This window comes from Eschrichtius robustus, chromosome 12 (genome assembly GCF_028021215.1).
Source record: "Eschrichtius robustus isolate mEscRob2 chromosome 12, mEscRob2.pri, whole genome shotgun sequence".
In the NCBI taxonomy this organism is placed as follows: Eukaryota; Metazoa; Chordata; class Mammalia; order Artiodactyla; family Eschrichtiidae; genus Eschrichtius; species Eschrichtius robustus.
Window position 1 is genome coordinate 48,451,812 of NC_090835.1, and position 19,438 is coordinate 48,471,249.

General features: G+C 47.3%; 1 protein-coding gene across 4 annotated transcripts in view; it reads right to left on the bottom strand.

The window, feature by feature from the left end:
* The window catches only part of XYLB (xylulokinase), a 43,465-nt gene that overhangs the window by 2,110 nt on the left and 21,917 nt on the right, over positions 1–19,438 (bottom strand). Inside the window, exons 12-18 of one of the 4 annotated variants that reach the window (XM_068557654.1) lie at positions 19,115–19,230; positions 18,205–18,320; positions 17,478–17,551; positions 12,802–12,898; positions 8,002–8,060; positions 6,423–6,510; positions 3,462–3,556 (exon numbers count right to left, since the gene is read on the bottom strand). In XM_068557654.1, the coding sequence (XP_068413755.1) occupies positions 3,462–3,556; positions 6,423–6,510; positions 8,002–8,060; positions 12,802–12,898; positions 17,478–17,551; positions 18,205–18,320; positions 19,115–19,230 (645 nt within the window). Of the gene's footprint in view, positions 1–3,461; positions 3,557–4,021; positions 4,287–6,422; positions 6,511–8,001; positions 8,061–12,801; positions 12,899–14,262; positions 14,472–17,477; positions 17,552–18,204; positions 18,321–19,114; positions 19,231–19,438 lie in introns of those variants that run through there. The other 3 variants (XM_068557655.1, XM_068557656.1, XM_068557657.1) reach the window with 3 other exon arrangements.

Sequence of the window (19,438 nt, forward strand, 5' to 3'; positions counted from 1 at the left end):
TGGATTCCTAGAGCTTAGCATAGTGCTAGGCACACAGTAAGAACTTAATAAATAGGTGTTAAATAAATGACTATGTGCAAACCAAAATAAAAAAAGTATGTATACCTTTAAGAATATAAATTCTTAGCATAGTAAAAGTTTGTAGTAAAGAAATGTTTAAAAAAAAAACGGTAATAATATAACATGTAAAATATGTCAAACATGAAGAATATTTATGACAATGTAAACACAAATAATATAATAAATTGTATACTGTGAAAAAAAAAAGAATATAAATACTTATGCTGTAATGTAGAATTTTAAAAGCAGGCTATAAAATTATATATACAGTGTGCTGTGTAATAAAATAAAACCAAAACCAAAACCAAAAAACCAACAAGGGAAAAAGGAGCAGAAAGAAACACAATCCCACATTCTTCCTCTTCATTCTTTTTGTTTAAAGCTGTTTTCATCTGTGGCTCTGTAAGCCTTGCACTTCAGGTCAGCGCATGTGGTCTTACAGACAAGCAACACAAGGCCAAGGGACCCAGATTTCCTTGGGACTCACATATACCACCAGGAGGTCATGCCAATCCCATTCCTTCTTAATTTGGTTTAATTGGCTCCAAAGTTAAGGCCTTTAGTAACTGATTATGCAACTAGGGCCTACTCTTGGTGCAGTTGGAGCAGCTCTGCCTGTGAACTCAGACGTAAGAGGGCTGTGATATCCTCTCCAAGGAGGAAGTTGTAACATTTAGCAGAGCCTACAGGGAAAACACTGTTACTGTTTGGAGTTTCCACTTGAGCACATAGAGGTGCCATAGAAAGCAAACAGAGGACGTTGTCCTGCTCTCAAGGTATTTACAATCCAGTCCTCAAATAGGTCACTTATGCCAACAATCACAGACTGTCACTTCTTGCCACCTGGTGTTGAGAAGGATTCCGAGGTTACACTTGGGTTTAATGGTAAAGAGTTCCATGAGCTATTAGTGACTTTGGTCATGGGCAAGCCAGGGAGAGTGGCGGTACACACACTGAGAATTTGCCGCCTGTAATGAGGCAGCTGCAGCTATTTGTTGCCCTAAAGCTTACCCTCACTACCTTCTTCCTTGCTGGCCTCCTTCTAGAGAGGATGAAAGAGCCAGACTCCACCTCAGCCTTTCTAACAACCAAGGTTGACAGTATAACCAAGTGGTGGTCCGTTGGGGGAGTTGAGAGAAACAGACCAGTATGTTTCTCCCTGAAAAGCAAGAGTGTGTGAGGAGAGACTCCTTGCCTAATGCCATGCTCTGATTTCTGCCTATGAATACAGTTGCGGGGGAACATGATGTGAGGAGAAGCTGCATACATCCTGTGGTCATGTGGAGCATACCTAGTACAGCACTATCCAATAAGGTAGCCACAAGCCACACGCGGTCCTGAGCACTTGAAATGTGACGGGCGCTATTAGTAGGAAATGCACACCAGATTTCAAATCTCAGCCGAAACAAAAAAAGAAGTAAACTATCACATTAGCAACTTTTCTTATTGATTACGTGTTGAAATGACAATATTTTGGACATACTGGGTTAAATTAAATATATTAAAATTAGCCACTTTTTTATTTTTACTTTTTTTTTCAAAAATGAGACTACTAGAAAATTTAAATGACATATGTGGCTCTCATGATGTTCTTACTGTCCACTGCTGACCTGGAGAACTTCAGAAAACCTCACCCGTAGCCCTGACACTGTTGAACCACTGAACCAACACGGCAACACCGTCAGACTTCCTGTTGTATAGTAAAGCCATGATAGGGACTTCCCTGGTGGTCCAGTGGTTAAGACTTTGAGCTTCCACTGCAGGGGTCGCAGGTTCAATCCCTGGCTGGGGAGCTAATTAAGATCCCGCATGCCGCAAGGCGTGGCCAAATAAATAAATAAATAACTAAATAAAGCCACGATAGGCAAGGATTCTCTTTCACCCTCACAATTAGCAGTTTAAAAGTAGGCCAGACAGGATGTCCCCACTTCCCAGATGAAGAAACAGAGGTTCAGAGATGAGGAGTGCAGCTCAAGGTCATGTGAAGGCCACGTGGAGAGGGAGAGGCACAAAAAGAATCAGAACCCAAAGGCCCTTTATCTCAAGGTAGGATCTTTCTACTGCATTGAACTCCGTCTTAGACAGAAGGACACACAACAGAAAGTAATAGAAGCCTGGGCAGACCCATGTGGGTGGGTTATCTAGTCACCTGGATAGCATGAGCTTCTGCTTCCAAGATAAGCTGTGAGACAATTCTCTATATGTGTTTCTATATGTCTTGTGACAGCTTTTGTTCCAGACTATCTTTTCAAGGGTGTCTGTATAGCAAACAGCCTTGGAAGATAGGGAGAGGGAAAATTTGTTTGCTGACCAGGATGGTGAAGATGTCTCATTTGGACAGGTTTGCTCGCAGCTCCTTTATAATGAGCAGGGTCCCTCATTTGTGACACAGACGCAGTGTGTGCACAGTATCCACCTGGGTCCACTCCACACCGCCCGATGGCACTTCAGGGCCAAGGAAAACTGATGCAAACATGAAGCTTATGCTGCCTGCTGTACTGTGAGTAATAAAGCCCTCTGTCTGTGTCACCCCCTGCTCCTGGACTGCAAGAACCTTCTGCAAACAGGAAGGGTGGTGAAATGGACGCTATGGCATACCCCCCGGATTGCCCTGCAGGAACAGAGAACTTATTCTCTCAGCCCTCAGCTGGCAGCCTCCTTTGTGGATTGCTTTGGCTATAGAGAGCTGCCTTACCCCATCCTGGGGTGGCCTGCATGCAATAACTGATTGACATGGGGTATAAAGGCCCGTCTCCCTCACCACAACTGGGTAAAACTCGAAAGAGTCATCCCAGCTTCAGAACTTCCTGTAGGACTGACTGAGGGCTCCACTGAGATCGCACTGCAGCTCACCTCCTGCCTCTGCCCAGCCCCGCCTCTTCCTTTTTCCTTCAACAGATGCAGATCCCAAGAGTGCCCCCTAATAAATCTCCTGCATCCTAATCAACCACTCACGGTCTGCTTTCCAGGGAACCCAACCTGTAACAAGTGGGGTCTGCCTTCCCTCTGACTGAGTGACCACACAGCTGCCTTGGATCCAGATTTCAGAACTGAATGGTAGAAACCCAGCACGTCTTACGCTTAAGTGACAGAGTCTTTCAGTGGCCTCTGTAACCCTGCGAATTAGAAGGGTGCACCCCAAGGCATCTGAGCAAGGAAGATACGCCCAGCGAGCCGTCTGATCCCTGGGGCTATGAGATCAGCCGTATCTCTGAATCTCAGAGACAACCTGTCTTCTTTTGCTCTGTTTCCTTGACAATTAAAAAAAAAAGTAGATTTCCCTTTTAGTTGAGCACATCAACCATAATGTAGGTGATAAAGAAAAACTCACCTTTTGGAAAAAAGAACGTAGTTGATTTTTATGATGCAAATGCCACGAATGAACTCTGATGGTCTCTTACCTGAGACGCTCCCGGGGTTGGGGCAGCAGCTAATCTGGGATTTGGGGCTAACTTCACAACCTCTGAAAAGGGCACATCTGTTCCAGCTGCAAGGCCTAGAAGGGAAAGCTCATTTCACATCAGTGCATGTTGCAAATGAAGGCGTTACCCGGGAGCAGCATTTTCTCTCTGGAGTGATAAAATGTTCTAAAACTGGATTATGGTGGTGGTTGTACAACTCAGTAAAGTTAACTAAAAATCACTGAATTGTACGCTTAAGTATGGGTGATTTTTATGTTATATAAATTGGGCCTCCATAAAACCATCTTAAAACAAAAAAAGAGAGAAAGAGAAGAAGTTTCAAGTGCAGGCCTCTTCTCAGCAGGGCCTTCTTTGTCTGAAGCGCGTGTCGGGAGGCAGCTAACCTCCAACCTCTGACAGAGGGGAGGGGCCACCCGCCTGTCCTCCCTCACGTGGCTCCACTCTCCGCGTCGCTCACTGCATTCCAGCCCCCACCCCACCCCCACCCCCCCCCACCCCCCCCCCCCGCCCCAGCTTCTCTCAACTCCTTCTGCTCAGAGCCTTTTCGCTGATGTGGAATGTTCTTCTCTCTTCTCAGAAAAGCCGCCGCTTTCTGGGAACATCCCTTCCAGCCCTCAGCACCATCCGCCTTCCTCAGGGCACATCTCACGACTTCTGCCACAGGTTGGTTTAAGGTCCCTCCCTTCCTGAGCCGGAAGCTCTGAGAGGCCAGGACTGGGTCTCCACTGGAGCCCTGGTGCCTAGCACACTGCCCGCATACAGGAGGCACTCAATGAATGCTCACCAAGCAAAAGAGTGGCAGGGCTGGAAAAGAGAGAGGGTTGCCATAGGTGGGCAGGAAACAGTAAAGGGATTTCCAGGCAATTTAAGGGGCAGCATCAGACTGGAGGGAAACCCAAGACCCCCGAGAGGGAAGGAGGGCCCACTGAAGATGTGAGGCCCAGTCTTCTCTCTGAAGAACGCTGGAATATCCCAGCCCAGAGCTGTGTGGATGAGGGGACACCGGGCGGTGGGGTAGCCACCAGAGAGACTGCTTGAAAGACTCCTGTCCCCCTCTACTCACTCACAGACGGGCTCTGCATCGACTGGCTTTCGTCCCTGGACCCAGCCGGAGGGAATGGGATGTCCACATAAAGTGGGAACTGGTGTGCTAGGACCTAGCTCAGGTTTTACTTTTGGAGGGCAGAGCAGGGCAGTACCCCCAGGTAATGTCTGACAACTAAATAGGCACGGAAAAGGAGAAATAAGAAAGGAACACAGTGCAGCACAGCAGCGGAGGCCCCAAAGGGTAGTTCCTTTTCTGCTTCGGCAAAAGGAGGAGTATAAAGTAAACCCCACACTCCTCGTGGGCAACACTGAAGGCTGGAAGCTTATGGAATGGTGTTTTCAAAGTTCTGAGGAAAATATTGTAGAGTCCTTTGTCCAGCCAAGGTAGCATTCTTTGGGAGGGTGAAACCAAGCCCTTGCTGGACATGCAAGCCCTCAGAAAATTATCACCTACGGAATTTCCTCTTAAAGATGCATTCAGGCTGTATATTCCAACAAAACTAGCATAGAGATGAAGGAAAAAGAAACTGCAGAGAGTCAAAAAAAAAAAAAAAAAAAAAGACAAACTCATACATAAGTGCAAATAAAAGCCAACACGTTGTAAAGTTTGATTAAAAACATAACAGCCTAGAAATAAACTGCCCGTTCCCTGGTGGCCTAGTGGTTAGGACTCCATGCTTTCACCACTGTGGCCTGGGTTCAATCCCTGTTCGGAGAACTGAGATCCTGCAAGCCGTAAGAAAAAAAGAAAGAAAGAAAGAAAGAAATCGCCCAATGATCTTGATACAGGCGGAGGCACAAGGTGGGGCGAGGTGGATAGGGCAGAGAGGGAGGGGAATGAAAGAGTAAGAGTTTAATTATTAAGAGAAGGCTACGGTCCCTGATTAATTCTCAATGTTGAAAGAAAACATACAAGTTTAAACGGGTGTGTTAAAAAGTTAACGATAAATGCGTGAAGAATGCAACCGCTAGAGGGAAAGGACAAGGCCCTTGAGTTACATGGGTGGCCGGAGGAGTGGCCTGAGCAGGCAGAGGACAGGGCAAGTCGACCCCATGAGTGCAAGAACGCCCCTGTGGGCCTGTGCTGCTCCCGCAGTTTCAGGGAGGCCTCCGTCAGAGCCGTGGTTCCCCACCACCCCCCAAGGAGCTGTCCAGGGTCCTGGACTGCTTGGCTCTCAAGCCTTCACCTTTGTCTCAACTTCTGCTCTTGTCGAAAAGATGGCTCTGGACTTTATCTACCCCTTCCTGCCCACCAGCTGTCCAGACCCATGCCCAAGTGCCCTCCACCAATGTCCCTGGGCTGAGTCTGACTCTGACCAGGCCTCATTTATTTAGGACCCTGCCTCTCTTTCCCAGTTTAAGTAAAGCACAAAGGAACAGAGGGTTTGGGGTTGGTTCCACCCTGCTGGGAGGGGAGAAAAGTGAATCTAAAGACTCCAAGCCTGGGCTTCCCTGGTGGCGCAGTGGTTGAGAATCTGCCTGCCAATGCAAGGGACATGGGTTCGAGCCCTGGTCTGGGAAGATCCCACATGCCGCAGAGCAGCTAGGCCCGTGAGCCACAATTACTGAGCCTGCGCGTCTGGAGCCTGTGCTCCGCAACAAGAGAGGTTGCGATAGTGAGAGGCCCGCGCACCGCGATGAAGAGTGGCCCCCGCTCTCCGCAACTAGAGAAAGCCCTCGCACAGAAACGAAGACCCAACACAGCCATAAATAAATAAATAAATAATTTTTTTAAAAATTGGCCCTATAGTTTAAAAAAAAAAAAAAAAAAAGACTCCAAGCCTCCCATGTCCCTAAAGACTGGGAACATCCCAATCTCCCTTTCCCAGTGTCCTCAGCCCAGCCAGTGCCCCAACCGCTACCAGAGGCATCTGCCGCCATCCATTGACCTACCATGGAAAGCTCGGTAAGCAGAGCCCACACAGGCTGAGTTGGCTGTGTCTATGACATACACTGGGGTGCCAAACACATCTGCCAGCACCTGGAAAGGACAGAAGTTCTTACTGTGGTGAGTCATTCATTCCTCAGAGGGAGCATGCACACAGACATGCATTTTCTGGGCTCTCTTTTCTAGTACGTCTTCTGATACCTTCCATTCCACCTCTACTGCCTTAAAGGAAGTACACTTGGCCATGCCGCCCTGGTGATAATAGGGTCAGGGTGACCTGGGAGAAGTCTCTAGTGAAGGGCCACAGCTCTCTGGGTTGTCCCTGCATTGTTTAACCATTTTATCAAAGACGAGGAGGAAGATTTAGAAAGTATGCTTAGCAACAAACAATCAAGGTGGAGATGGCTAGGTCTCAGACTAATATTAACAAGGCCAAACAAACCCAAACTAACAAATGCATGCCTTATAGGAATAAAGATAAAGTTTTCCACGTCGGTCCCCAAAATAAATTGCATAAATTTAGAATACAGGGTGTGTACTAAGAGGAGCTCACATGACAAAGACTTGGGGGTCTTAGTTAACCAGAGATATTGTTGATGCCCCATCCGGATCCCCTTACTGGACCGGTGTGCACCCTCACCCAGATGCTGTGAGTATTGGCTGCTAATGGCTCACAGCTGCCCCTCCTCAAAAGAATTGCTCTTTGCTGAACCGAGGCTGCCTCTCACAGGAGGTTATTCATATCTCTTCCCACGACAGCCAGTTGGCCCTCTTACCCCAAGGTGGAAGCAAGTCTGCGGCATAGTTCATGGACCATATCTCCCCATGGGATGGAGCTGAAGCTGACTCCAACCAAAACCACATCCTTGCCCATCCTTCTTCCCCTGCCCTACCTGGATCCCTCACTCCCTTTCTCCTGGGAGCACTCTCCCAACAAATCACTCATAGAATAATTTCCATTTCAGGCTCTGCTTCTAGAGAATCTTACCTAAGACAGGTATACTATTGTACAAGTCAACAGTTGACTCAGTTACTCCAACAGCTACGGCAGCCTCGGGCTATACCCCAAAATTCTCAGTGTCCCAATAAGACACTAACAGCCCCATGATTTGACAGCTTGATTGTCAGATATCTGCAGGTTGATTCTACTTTGGGTCATATATGTCTAGCATAATGAAGGACCAGAAAGACAGTGACAAATTCTGGCAACTGTACTATAAGAGGAATGGCTGGGAAAATCAGAGATGTTTAAATTGGAAGGGGGAAACCTTGAGGAAGACAAGAACATAGGCATTAGATGTGAGAAGGTTTGCCATGAAGGACAGGCACTTTCTGTGTGACGCCAGAGGCCAGTGCTGGTATCAGAGAGTGGAGTTGTACAGGGCAGTGGTTTTCACTTGAGTGTAAGATAGAATCTGCTTGCCAGGTGCGCTGTAAAGAGCTGGCTTCCTGGGAGAGAACGAGCTGTAAGCTCCCCATCCCTGCCGGAGTGGGAACAGAGGCAGTGTTACTGCTGAGTGTCTGGCTCTTGGAAGTATTAGACGTGGAAGAGGCCCTAGCTCAGGGCTTGCTACCGGCACTTACCTGCAAGATGTCTCTGTTGTGAGATGCTCCGCCAGTGGCCAAAATCTTTGTCTTAGGCACTGCAAGAAAAAAGAAAACAAAAAACAAAAAACGGCTGTGACAATTCCCCCAAGGCAGAAAAGGCTGTTTTCCAGAGTTCTTCTACCACAAAGGGCTAGTGTCAGGCCAATGCCTCTTGCTTATCACACAGGACTGCGGGGGAGATCTAAAGCTGGTTCTGTCCACGCATGTCCAACGTGAACTTTGCTTGTGAGGCTGCTTCCTCATCCACCTCTTGGGGATGCAACTGAAGAGGGTACACAGGATGGATCTAAGGTTCTGGCAATGTTCTATTTCTTAACCAGAGTGCTCTATGAACAGGTGTTTGATTTATTAATATGTTTCACAATTAGCTGTATGAAGCACATATTCTACTGTATGCATATTTTTCACAATAAAAAATAATAAACCACAGTCTAGTAAAAGACATATAGTTCCACTTCGGGTTAAAATGGAGATGGTCCAGAAAGAACATCCCCTGTGCTGTGACAATGAGAGAATGCTGAATAAACAAACAAAAACGTATTTTTATTTAATGCTATCAAAAAGTTGTAAATGCAGGGACTTCCCTGGCGGTCCAGTGGTTAAGACTCCACGCTTCCACTATAGGGGGCACATGTTCGATCCCTGGTCGACTGGGGATCCCGCATGTCACGTGGCCAAAAAAAAAAAAGTTGTAAATGCAAAGAAGTGTAAATAAATTAAATCCTAGAATGAGACGAGCCCTTAAGCGCTAACTTGCTGTACCTGCAGTACAAGATAGATGGCATAGTGATCCTCCAGAGGCACATAAACTTTGCCAGGACAGAAAAACCGGCCAAGCATTAGGTGGTGTCGGTGTGGGAGAGGCGTCCCAAAGGCAGAGCTAGTCCTCCTCACCCCCTCCTCTCCCCCATGGACCGTGTAAGTGGTGATGCGGAAGCTGGGGGCAGGGCAGAAAAACAGAGACCTCTGTAATCTCATAGTGCTTAGATCGCTACATCCCTGCGTCACAGGACTCTTTTACAATGAAGAGGCATTCATTTATTATGCAGGTATTTAAAACAAATAAATGTTATAAGGCTCTGCTGCCTCCTCTCAGCCTCCCCCATCTTCACCCTCAGCCATTAAGAGAGTACCTGGGGACTTCCCTGGTGGTGCAGTGCTTAAGAACCCACCTGCCAACGCAGGGGACATGGGTTCAAGCCCTGGTCTCGGAAGATCCCACATGCTGCAGAGCAACTAAGCCCGTGGGCCACAACTACTAATCCTGCACACTAATGCCTGTGAGCCACAACTACTGAGCCCATGTGCCACAACTACTGAAGCCCACGTGCCTAGAGCCCATGCTCCGCAACAAGAGAAGCCACCGCAATGAGAAGCCTGCGCACCACAATGAAGAGTAGCCCCGGCTCACTGCAATTAGAGAAAGCCTGCACGCAGCTACAAAGACCCAACGCAGCCAAACAAAAATAAATAAATTAATTAATTTTTTAAAAAAAGAGAGAGTACCTGGGCTGGGAAAAGGGGAAGGAATGTCAGCCGGCTAAGGAGACAATCCAGGACGTGGGAAGATGTTCCAGTGTGATTCCATGTTGGAAAATCAAAACATGCTCCATTCAGGACTGCAAGAAAAGTCAGCTGGGCATGATGCAAAGCACCATGAAGACTTTGACACACTTTTAGGTTTGTATGTCTTCTTTGTAGGTACAAAGGGAATAGAACTCTGGCTTTATAAAAAACAAACTCATAATGGAGACTGGAAGAAAACGGTCCTAGATGGCAGGAGTGGTTGGGGAGAGGAGGGGATGGGATTATAGGTAGTTTTCTTTCCTTTATTTTCCAAACTTGCTACTATAAGGCTTTTCTGCTCTTATAAGTCAACCTAAACAAAATGAAATATACATCGAAATATAAGCTGAAAAGGGGCAATGGCTTTAGCCCCGCCCAGCTGGGTCCATATGTCTCACAGTATACAAACATCAAGAAAGTGATCATTCCTTAAAGAAAGCAGAGGTAACCCCATGGTTCAGAACCCAGAGTCTGGAACCAGACTGGCTTGGTTCAGAAGCTCTGAGCAAGTGATATAACACTTTGGGCCTCAAGCAAGTGATATAACACTCTGAGACTTGGTCTCCTACTTTGTGAAGCAGGAGTAATACTGGTACCCACCCCAGAGACACTGTTGTTAATAAACATAATGTGCTTAGGAACCAGGCTGGGCACACAGTACGTGCTCAGTAAATGTTGGCAGCTATTATTATCGTGATCATCAGTGTTACTTCAAATGTCTTTTTATTCTTCTTAGATGTTATTAAAACGAGATTATGACAGTTCAAGAATGAAACTCTAGGGAATTCCCCAGCGGTTCAGTGGTTAGGACTCTGCGCTTTCACTGCCAGGACCCGGGGTTCAATCCCTGGTGGGGGAACTAAGATCCCACAATCCCAGACTTCCCTGGTGGCACAGTGGTTAAGAATCCGCCTGCCAATGCAGGGGACACGGATTCGAGCCCTGGTCCGGGAAGATCCCACATGCCGCGGAGCAACTAAGCCCGTGCACCACAACTACTGAGCCTGCGCTCTAGAGCCCGCGAGCCACAACTACTGAGCCCGCGTGCCACAACTACTGAAGACCGTGCACCTAGAGCCCATGCTCTGCAACAAGAGAAGCCACCGCAATGAGAAGCCCGCACACCGCAACGAAGAGCAGCCCCCACTCGCGGCAACTAGAGAAAGCCCGCAGGCAGCAATGAAGACCCAATGCAGCCAAAAATAAATAAATAAATTTATTTTTAAAAAAAAAGATCCCACGATGCCACAAGCCATGCAGCCACTGGGAGCATGATGCCTACAGTTCGTGCAGCCCTTTTACCCTTTTAGGTTCAAGCGCATTCATTCATGTGATCTTGTTTGAGAGGAACCCAGCAGAGCTGGCAGGACAGGTTTGATTCGGCCCTTAAGCTTGCTAAGAGGATAAGTAAGCTTACGCTGTTTTGCACAAGAATCGCTTCAGAGGCTGGGAACGATGACGTGATCACACTAGCCCCCTGGAGCCCAGGAGGGCCCCTCCGCCCTCACTGCCTCTCCCCTCACACTGGGCCGGTGGAGACAGCCCCCCAGCCCCCCAAAGTGCCCCCTCCTGACGACCGGAAATCCCTTCCTGCCAGTCACTCACGCCCACCTCAGCACCATCTCTGCCCTGCTCACCTGGGCTCACTTCTCAGGGACCTTGGAAGCCTTTGGAGACCTTTGGGGAATTTCTTTTTACACTCTGGGTGGGGTGATGGAGAGGAGTGGGACTGTCTATAAAGTTCATTCTATTTAAAAAATTTTGTTGAACTATAACATACATCCTAACAAATGTACATACATACCATAAGCTGACAGCTTGACACATTTTCACAACTAAACACACCTGTGTAACCTAAGAAACAGAGCCTCACCAGCACCCCAGAGGCCCTCCATGCCCCCCGAAAAGTAACTACTAACGATCCAGACTTCCAACAACAGCAGATAGTTTTGTCTGCTTTTGAATCTGATGTCCACGGCATCTGCCACGCGTACTTCTGGGTTTGGCTTCTTTTGCTCAGCGTTTTCATGTGTGAGATTCATCCATTTTGTTGCGCGTGGCTAAGGCTGGTTCATTTTCATTTCTGTGTAGGATCATGTCGCCTGAACACCCCACAAGGCACCTATCTTACCATCGATGGGCACTGTGTTGTTTCCAGCGTGGGGTGCTAAGCACAGGGCCACCGGCAGTGTCCTCCTGCACGTCTTCAGTGAACACATGTCCACATCTCTGTCTCGCATCCACCGGGAAGTGAAGCTGCTGGGTGGACGTGTGTGCAGCTTTAGTAGATGCTGCCTAACAGGTTTTCAAAAAGGTTTACCTAGTGCTTATTTTTAAAGTATCCTTTTACTTATTTGGTTCAAAGGCATAAAACATATACTACATAGGATTGTCCGTAAAAGTATCATGAGGAGGCCTTCAAGCTAAGAGGATTCAGGGGTTTTCTACCTTCTCTTGACCACGGCTGGCCCAGAGGGACAATATATCTTGGAAACCTGGACTCTCTGGTCGGCGGGTCCAACCTCCTTCAGACGCCCCCCCTGCCCTCCGCCAGACCACTGCAGCGCCATCAAAAAGGGGAACTTGCTGACCTCCTAAAGCTGCCCACATTCCATAGCTCAAGTTCTTAGAAGTCCCTTCCTTCCCCATGGGCCTCCCCCAGCCCTGGTTCTGCCCTCTCCATTGCAGGTCTCTCAGTTCTGACAGTGGTTCTACATCCCCTCTCTTCCCTGTTCAAGCTGAAATGCCCAGAGCTGTGTCCCACAGGCAGATGGGGCCTGCCCAGGCTAGAAGGTGAAGGTCCAGCGATGGCCCCAGCCTAGACCTTTCCCACCTGCGTTGCCCGTGTCCTCGGGATCCAGAGCTTAGGACATTTAGTCTGCAGGTTGGAGCTTAGGGTTACAGAAAGATCTCCCAAGTCCTATAGTTCCTGGCCAGGACATGAGGCTCCTGGGGACGGAGCAGAGATGCAGGAACAACCTGCCTCCTGGTCTATGCCTGACCACAGTGCCAGTCGATCGCTTTCTCACCCCACCACCAGGAGCCAGGCTCCACGCCCCTCCTGCACGAACAAGGCCCTTGTAATGGAGCCTTAACAGACAGTGTCCACTAGGCCTGGCCTGAAGGCCAGGAAGGGTCTCAAGCACCTCAGGGTATGCGCAGAACCCTTAGCGCCCACCCCAGAACACAGCCCGCCAGCAGCTCACTTACTGACTCGATAGCCCAGGCCCTCGGCATGAATCTTCTTGGCCATGAACTGTCCTTCGATCAGTGCTCGAATCTCCACGTCCCAGGGGAATGCTGAGACCTGATTCCGGGAGAAAGTGGGCAGAGTGAAGAACTCTCATTGTCCACTCACTGTGTGTGTGTGTGTCTGTGTCTATGTGTGTGGTGTGTATGTATGTGGTGTGTGCGTATGTGTGGTGTCTTTTTAAGAGTAGCCCAGATTCAGAGCTCATGACTCAGGCCTCCACTGGAGCTCACCCATAGTTGTGCTCTTGAACCACTAACTTGTTCGTCACACACTCACACGCACACACACGTGCTCACGGCCTCACGCGTCTATCACTTTGGGGAGTCAGAGGATGGGAGAGCTCGGTTTCAGGCTGCCGAGGGTTCCAGTTCTGCCTCTGCCATTCAGCTCTATGACCTCGAATAAGTTAACATACATCTTATGAGCCTCATTTTCTTTCTTTTTTTTTTTTAACATCTTTATTGGACTATAATTGCTTTACAGTGGTGTGTTAGTTTCTGCTTTATAACAAAGTGAATCAGCTATACATATACATATATCCCCATACCTCCTCCCTCTTGAGTCTCTCATTTTCTTTCTTAACAGAACTGAGGTAATGGGAGCACCTATGTTTCAGGGTTGTTATAAAGCAGACAGCAGAGCCTGGTCCATGTAGCTGATGCTCATGAAGGGAGAGCTTGTGCTGAGAACCCAGCACTGTGGCGCGCCCTTTGCCCTTCCAGCTAAAGCCGAATGGCGCCCACTCCAGCCTCACCCCGCTCCCCAGCCCCTGAGACCAGTGATTGACGCCACCGCTCCCTCCCTCAGGAACTGCTCCAACCCAACTCACCTACTTTCAGTTCCTAAACTGCTCCCTCTGCCAGGACTCCGCCCAAGCTTCCCACGTGGGATCCCTCTCATCCTTCAAGTCTGCACCTAAAGGCCACCTCCTCAGGGAGGCCCACCTGGTCACCCTATCCAAGGCAAGTCCCTGGCACACGCCCTGCTTTCCCCTACGTCGCTTTGTTCCTTCCCGTCTGAGCCACATCACACACCGTAATCGTGTGTGTGTTCGTTCACCTGTTTACATCCTCCTAGACACTGGGCTCCGTGGAGCAGGGACCCTGTTTGTCTTGTTTGCACCAGTCATACATATCTGTTGATTGAAGAAATGAACGAAGAAAACTCCCTTCTTGATAAACCCAGACAGATTTACACAAAAGAGAACAGGCATGTCTTCTTTCTACGAGCAACAGAAACCAAACTGGCCCCCACCAGAAGACTGAGATGAACTCCCTATACTTTAGACAAAGCTTTCCATCTACAATACAATGTGTAATGCCATCATCGGCATATAATCCAACACCAACTCTGTTACACTTATTAGACAGTGACTTACTGAAACTCCCCAGACACCTTTTAGGGTCAGAAAAGTCTCTCAGGTCCAATCCAAAATGTGGTGATGACTCTGGTAACCATCTCACAGAAAAGTCAATTCCAAGCAGCAAGTATCAACCAAATCCCTCCTGGGAAAGGTCGTGTGGTGGAGGGCAAATAAAATAGCGGCTTTAGGGCCAGAAAGGACTGGGTTTGACCGCCTCCACCACCTAGGCCCTGGTGCCTTGGGTGAGATATTCAGTTTCTCCATCTGTAAAGGGGATGAAAATACCTAATTCACAGAGTTGCTTTGAGAGATAAATGAGGAAGATAAAGAAACCCACACACATAGCGCCTGGAACTAAACTGTGCTCAATAAACATCAGCAAATGTTAGTGCCTCCTGTGCCAGAGGCTCTTTCAATCAGGAGGAAATTCATCATCTGGAGATGGGAGGTGTAGGATAAGGCTCACCAAGGAAACAGGCTCCAAGATGCTTAATGACAATCAGTGGGAGCACACGTTAGCTCAGGGAGAACCCTTAGGTGTTCCACACTCCTCTTTGTGAGAAAGTACAGCATCTGTCTTATATCTTGCTGATGCCCCAGCATCTAGAGTGCACCCTAGCACATCAACAGTATTGTTTTATTATGACAAACCCACAGTCAACATTAATACTCAACAGTGAAAAGCTGAAAGCCTTCCCACTAAATTCAGGAACAAGATAAGGATGCCCACTCTCACTACTTCTATTCAACATAGTATTGGAAGCCCTAGCCACAGCAATTGGACAAGAAAAAGAAATAAAACTGGAAGGGAAGAGGTAAAACTGTCACTATTTGCAGATGACGTGATACTTTATATAGAGAACACCAAAGTCTCCAAACAAAAACTATTAGAACTAATAAATGAATTCAGCATGGTAGCAGGATACAAGTTTGTTTGTTTTTTGGGGTTTTTTTTTTGGCTGCACCAGGTCTTAGGTGCAGCACGCAGGATCTTCATTGCAGGATCTTTAGTTGCGGCATGTGGAATCTACTTCCCCGACCAGGGATCAAACCTGGGCCCCCTGCACTGGGAGCAAGGAGTCTTACCCACTGGACCACCAGGGAAGTCCCAGGATACAAGATTAATATATAGAAATCTGCTACACTAATAATGAAATATCAGAAAGAGAAAGTAAACAAACAATCCCATTTAAAATGGCATAAAAAATAGAACCTAGGAATAAATTTAACCAAGGAGCTGAGAACTATAAAACATTATTAAAGGAAACCAAAGATGATTCAAAGAAATGGAAAGATGTCTCATGCTTTTGGATTGGAAGAATTAATATTGTTAAAATGGCCATACTACCCAAAGCAATCTACAGATTTAATGCAATCCCTATCAAAATACCCATGACGTCTTTTCACAAAACTAGAACAGTCTTAAAATTTATATGGAACCACAAAACACCTAAAATTGCCAAAGCAATTTTGAGGAAAAAGAACAAGGGTGGAAGCATAACCCTTCCAGACTTCAGACTATACTACAAAGCTACAGTAATCAAAAGAGCATGGTATTGGCACAAAAACAGACATATAGATCAATGGAACAGAATAGAGAGCCCAGAAATAATCCCACGCACCTACAGTAAATTAATCTATGACAAATGAGGCAAGCATATACAATGGAGAAAAGACAGTCTCTTCAACAAGTGGTGTTGGGAAAGCTAGACAGCCACATGTAAATCAATGAAGTTAGAACACTGCCTCACACCATACACAAAAATAAACTCAAAATGGCTTACAGACCTAAATATAAGACATGACACCATAAAACTCCTAGAAGAGAACATAGGCAAAATATTCTCTGACATAAATCATACCAATGTTTTCTCAGCTCGGTCTCCCAAGGCAAAAGAAATAAAAGCAAAAATAAACAAAGGGGATCTAATCAAACTTAAAAGCTTTTGTACAGCACAGAAAACCATCAACAAAATGAAAAGACAACCTATGGACTGGGAGAAAATATTTACAGATGATGAGACTGACAAGAGGTTAATATCCAAAATATACAAACAGCTCATACAACTCAATATTGAAAAAACAAACAACCAATCAAAAAATGGGTAGAAGACCTAAATAGGCATTTTTCCAAAGAATACATACAAATGGCCAACAGACACATGAAAAGATGCTCAACATCACTAATTATCACACCAGTCAGAATGGCCATCATCAAAAAGTCAACAAATAATAAACGTTAGAGAGGGTGTGGAGAAAAGGGACTCCTCCTACTGTTGGTGGGAATGTAAATTGGTGCAGCCACTATGAAGAACAGTATGGAGGGTCCTTAAAAAACTAAAAATAGAGCTACCATATGATCCAGCAATCCCACTCCTGGGCATATATCAGGGAAAACTCTAATTGGAAAAAATACGTGAAGCCCCAACATTCACAGCAGCATTATTTACAATAGCCAAGACATGGAAACAACCCAAGTGCCCATCAGCAGATGACTGGCTTAAGAAGATATGGTATATATACAACAGAATATATATATATATATATATATTTTTTTTTTTTTTTCAGAATATATATTTTTAAAAATATCTTTTGGCCACGCCACATGGCATATGGGATCTTATTCCCCAACCAAGGATCGACCCATGCACAACTGCATTGGAAGCCAAGAGTCTTAACCACTGGACCCAGGTAAGTCCCTATACAACGGCGTATTAGCCATAAAAAAGAATGAAATGTTGCCATTTGCAGCAACATGGATGGACATAGAGAGTGGTATACTTAGTGAAGTAAGTCAGAGAAAGATAAATATCATATGATATCATTTATATGAGGAATCTAAAAATACAAATGAATCTATAGACAAAACAGAAACAGACTTGCAGACATAGAAAACAAACTAATGGTTACTGGCGGGGGTGGTGGTGGCAAATTAGGAGTACGGGATTAGATACAAACTACTTACTATACATAAAATAGATAAGCAACAATGATTTACAGTGTAGCACAGGGAATTATATTCAATATCTGGTAATAATTTATGATGGAATATAATCTAAAAAAAAAACTGAATCATTTTGCTGTACATCTGAAGCTAACAGAATATTGTAAATCAACAATACTTCAGTTTAAAGAAAAATTTTTTAAGTATTTGTTTTATCAATGGCTGAGTAAATGAATGAGGTCCCTAAAACTAGCATAGTTTGATAGGCATTTGTTAAATAGTCAAAAATGGAGCCAATGTAGCTCCAATACCAATAACACACGTACCTCGTGGTTTTCTGCACTAAACCTATGACGCCCAATAATTTCAGGGGTGATCTCCATTACATCAAAATAAAAACCTGAAACAAGACCAGGAAGAGATTAGCTGTCAGTGGTCAAAAACAAAAGATCAGCTTCTCAATAGCCTTAGAAAAAAGCAGGGTGAAATGACCCTATATCCCTGTTCCCCGGGACCCCCTATCCCCTGGAGACCTGTGAATATTCTCAGGTCCTTCTCTCCAGCAGGACGGAGGGCAACTGGAAAGGCCTAGGCTAGCTTTTCATGGAGACAGCTCTTCCTGCTCTCATGTGGCCGCCCAGGCCAGGAGACAGCTAGCTGTCCAACTAACTCTAAAATACCAGCATGGGTTTGACTAAGGGAGGCACATCCCCTCCCTGCGCAAAAGGCCTGCCCCAATGCTGGGCACTTTTCCTAACAAGACCTCGTGTCTGGGGCAGAAAGCTGCATGTGGGCATGCAACAGGGCAGAGCAGGCACTGTGGCTGCCATCTCTGATGCTGTCACCAGGGGCTTCGAGGGGCACAGAAGATGCAGCTCTGGCCTGATCTGCCACTCCCACCTCACTCAGATCATGGGGTCTCACGCTAGTTTTTTAAGGCCCATGGAGCAGAAGTGCAGACATTCTGGGCTCCCCTTGGCTTCTCCCTGGCCCTGGCCCTCCCCGCAGCAGCTGCTGCCCCTTCACAGACCCAGGCATCCCCAGACAGCCTACCCAGGTTTCCGCTGTTCCCCATCTCTGTGGACTGCAGCGCCTTAGAGAACTCACTCCAGGAACTGGAAGCCAACTCATCACGGATCTTCTCTCTCATGAGGGAGCCGTTTTTAAAGCTGCAGAAGTGCACACAACCCTGAGGGAGGGACCTGGTGCTTGCTGACTGGACCCACGGGCTTTGGTGAAGAGTCCCAGGTAGAGGGGCTGCAGGTCAGGCTGGACCACAACCCCAGCCAGCGCGCAGCAGAGATCTGAGGTTCCTCCTCAGGTATCAGACCCAGCGCATGTCCCTGGGAGTCACCAGGAAATGCACTTGTCGTGGGCTCTGTTTACACGGGAGGTTGCCACAAAGGAGCTCCAGGGAGAGACACAGCTGTGGTTTCAGCACGTTGTACCACCTGGACAAGGGGCAGGGCTGGCCAGATTTACTAGACCTACATATTCTTCAGTGGTTCTTGGAGCTTCAAGGCTAAAAACTCTCCCTTAGTAGCTTCCAGCAGGTCCCCAAATGCCTGTTTGGAGGGTGCAGAACAGACCCCCTCCATGAGAACTGTCAGGAAGCAGGATGTCCTTGCTACCGTTGGTTGAAGGTCCACCATGTGCCAGACATAGCGTAACAACACTATCAAGTAAACCTCTTATTCTCCCCATTTTATGAGCAAAGTGTGGGTCAGATATGCTACGGGGTCTGGCTCAGGCCACACAGGATACAGGTGTTGGGGATGGGATCTGTATCTGGGTTTGGGGGAGACTTCAGGTCCTGGGTGCTTCCCCACCCAGCTCTGCTCTCAGCAAGACCCAGTGAGTCCCTGGGGTCTCAGCTGCCCCCAGAGCCTGCGCAGTGGAACGACCTGGGGGGCTCCACATGGTGTCAGACCTGCCCGCACCTCCTCCTCGCCACCCAACCTACCAAAGGAGGGCCATGTAGTGCTGGGGGTCAACCGGGTTGCAGAAGATGTGGCCTTCCAGGGTGGGCGTCGGCTCCTGCAGCCAGAGAAACAGGGTGTCGCTGGTGCCCAGGCTGACCTGGAGAGAGACGGGCAGAGGTAAGGCAGCTCCACGCGCCCTGACCCTCATTGCTTCACTCCTCAGGCTGCAGACCTCGGATTAAACGCCACCTCCTCAGAGAAACCTCTGCTGACCCTCCCACACCAAAGTCCAAAGTCAGCTCCCCAGATTCAGGCTCCCATGGATCCTGTGGGCCGATTTTCTAGAACTTACTACAACTACCTCT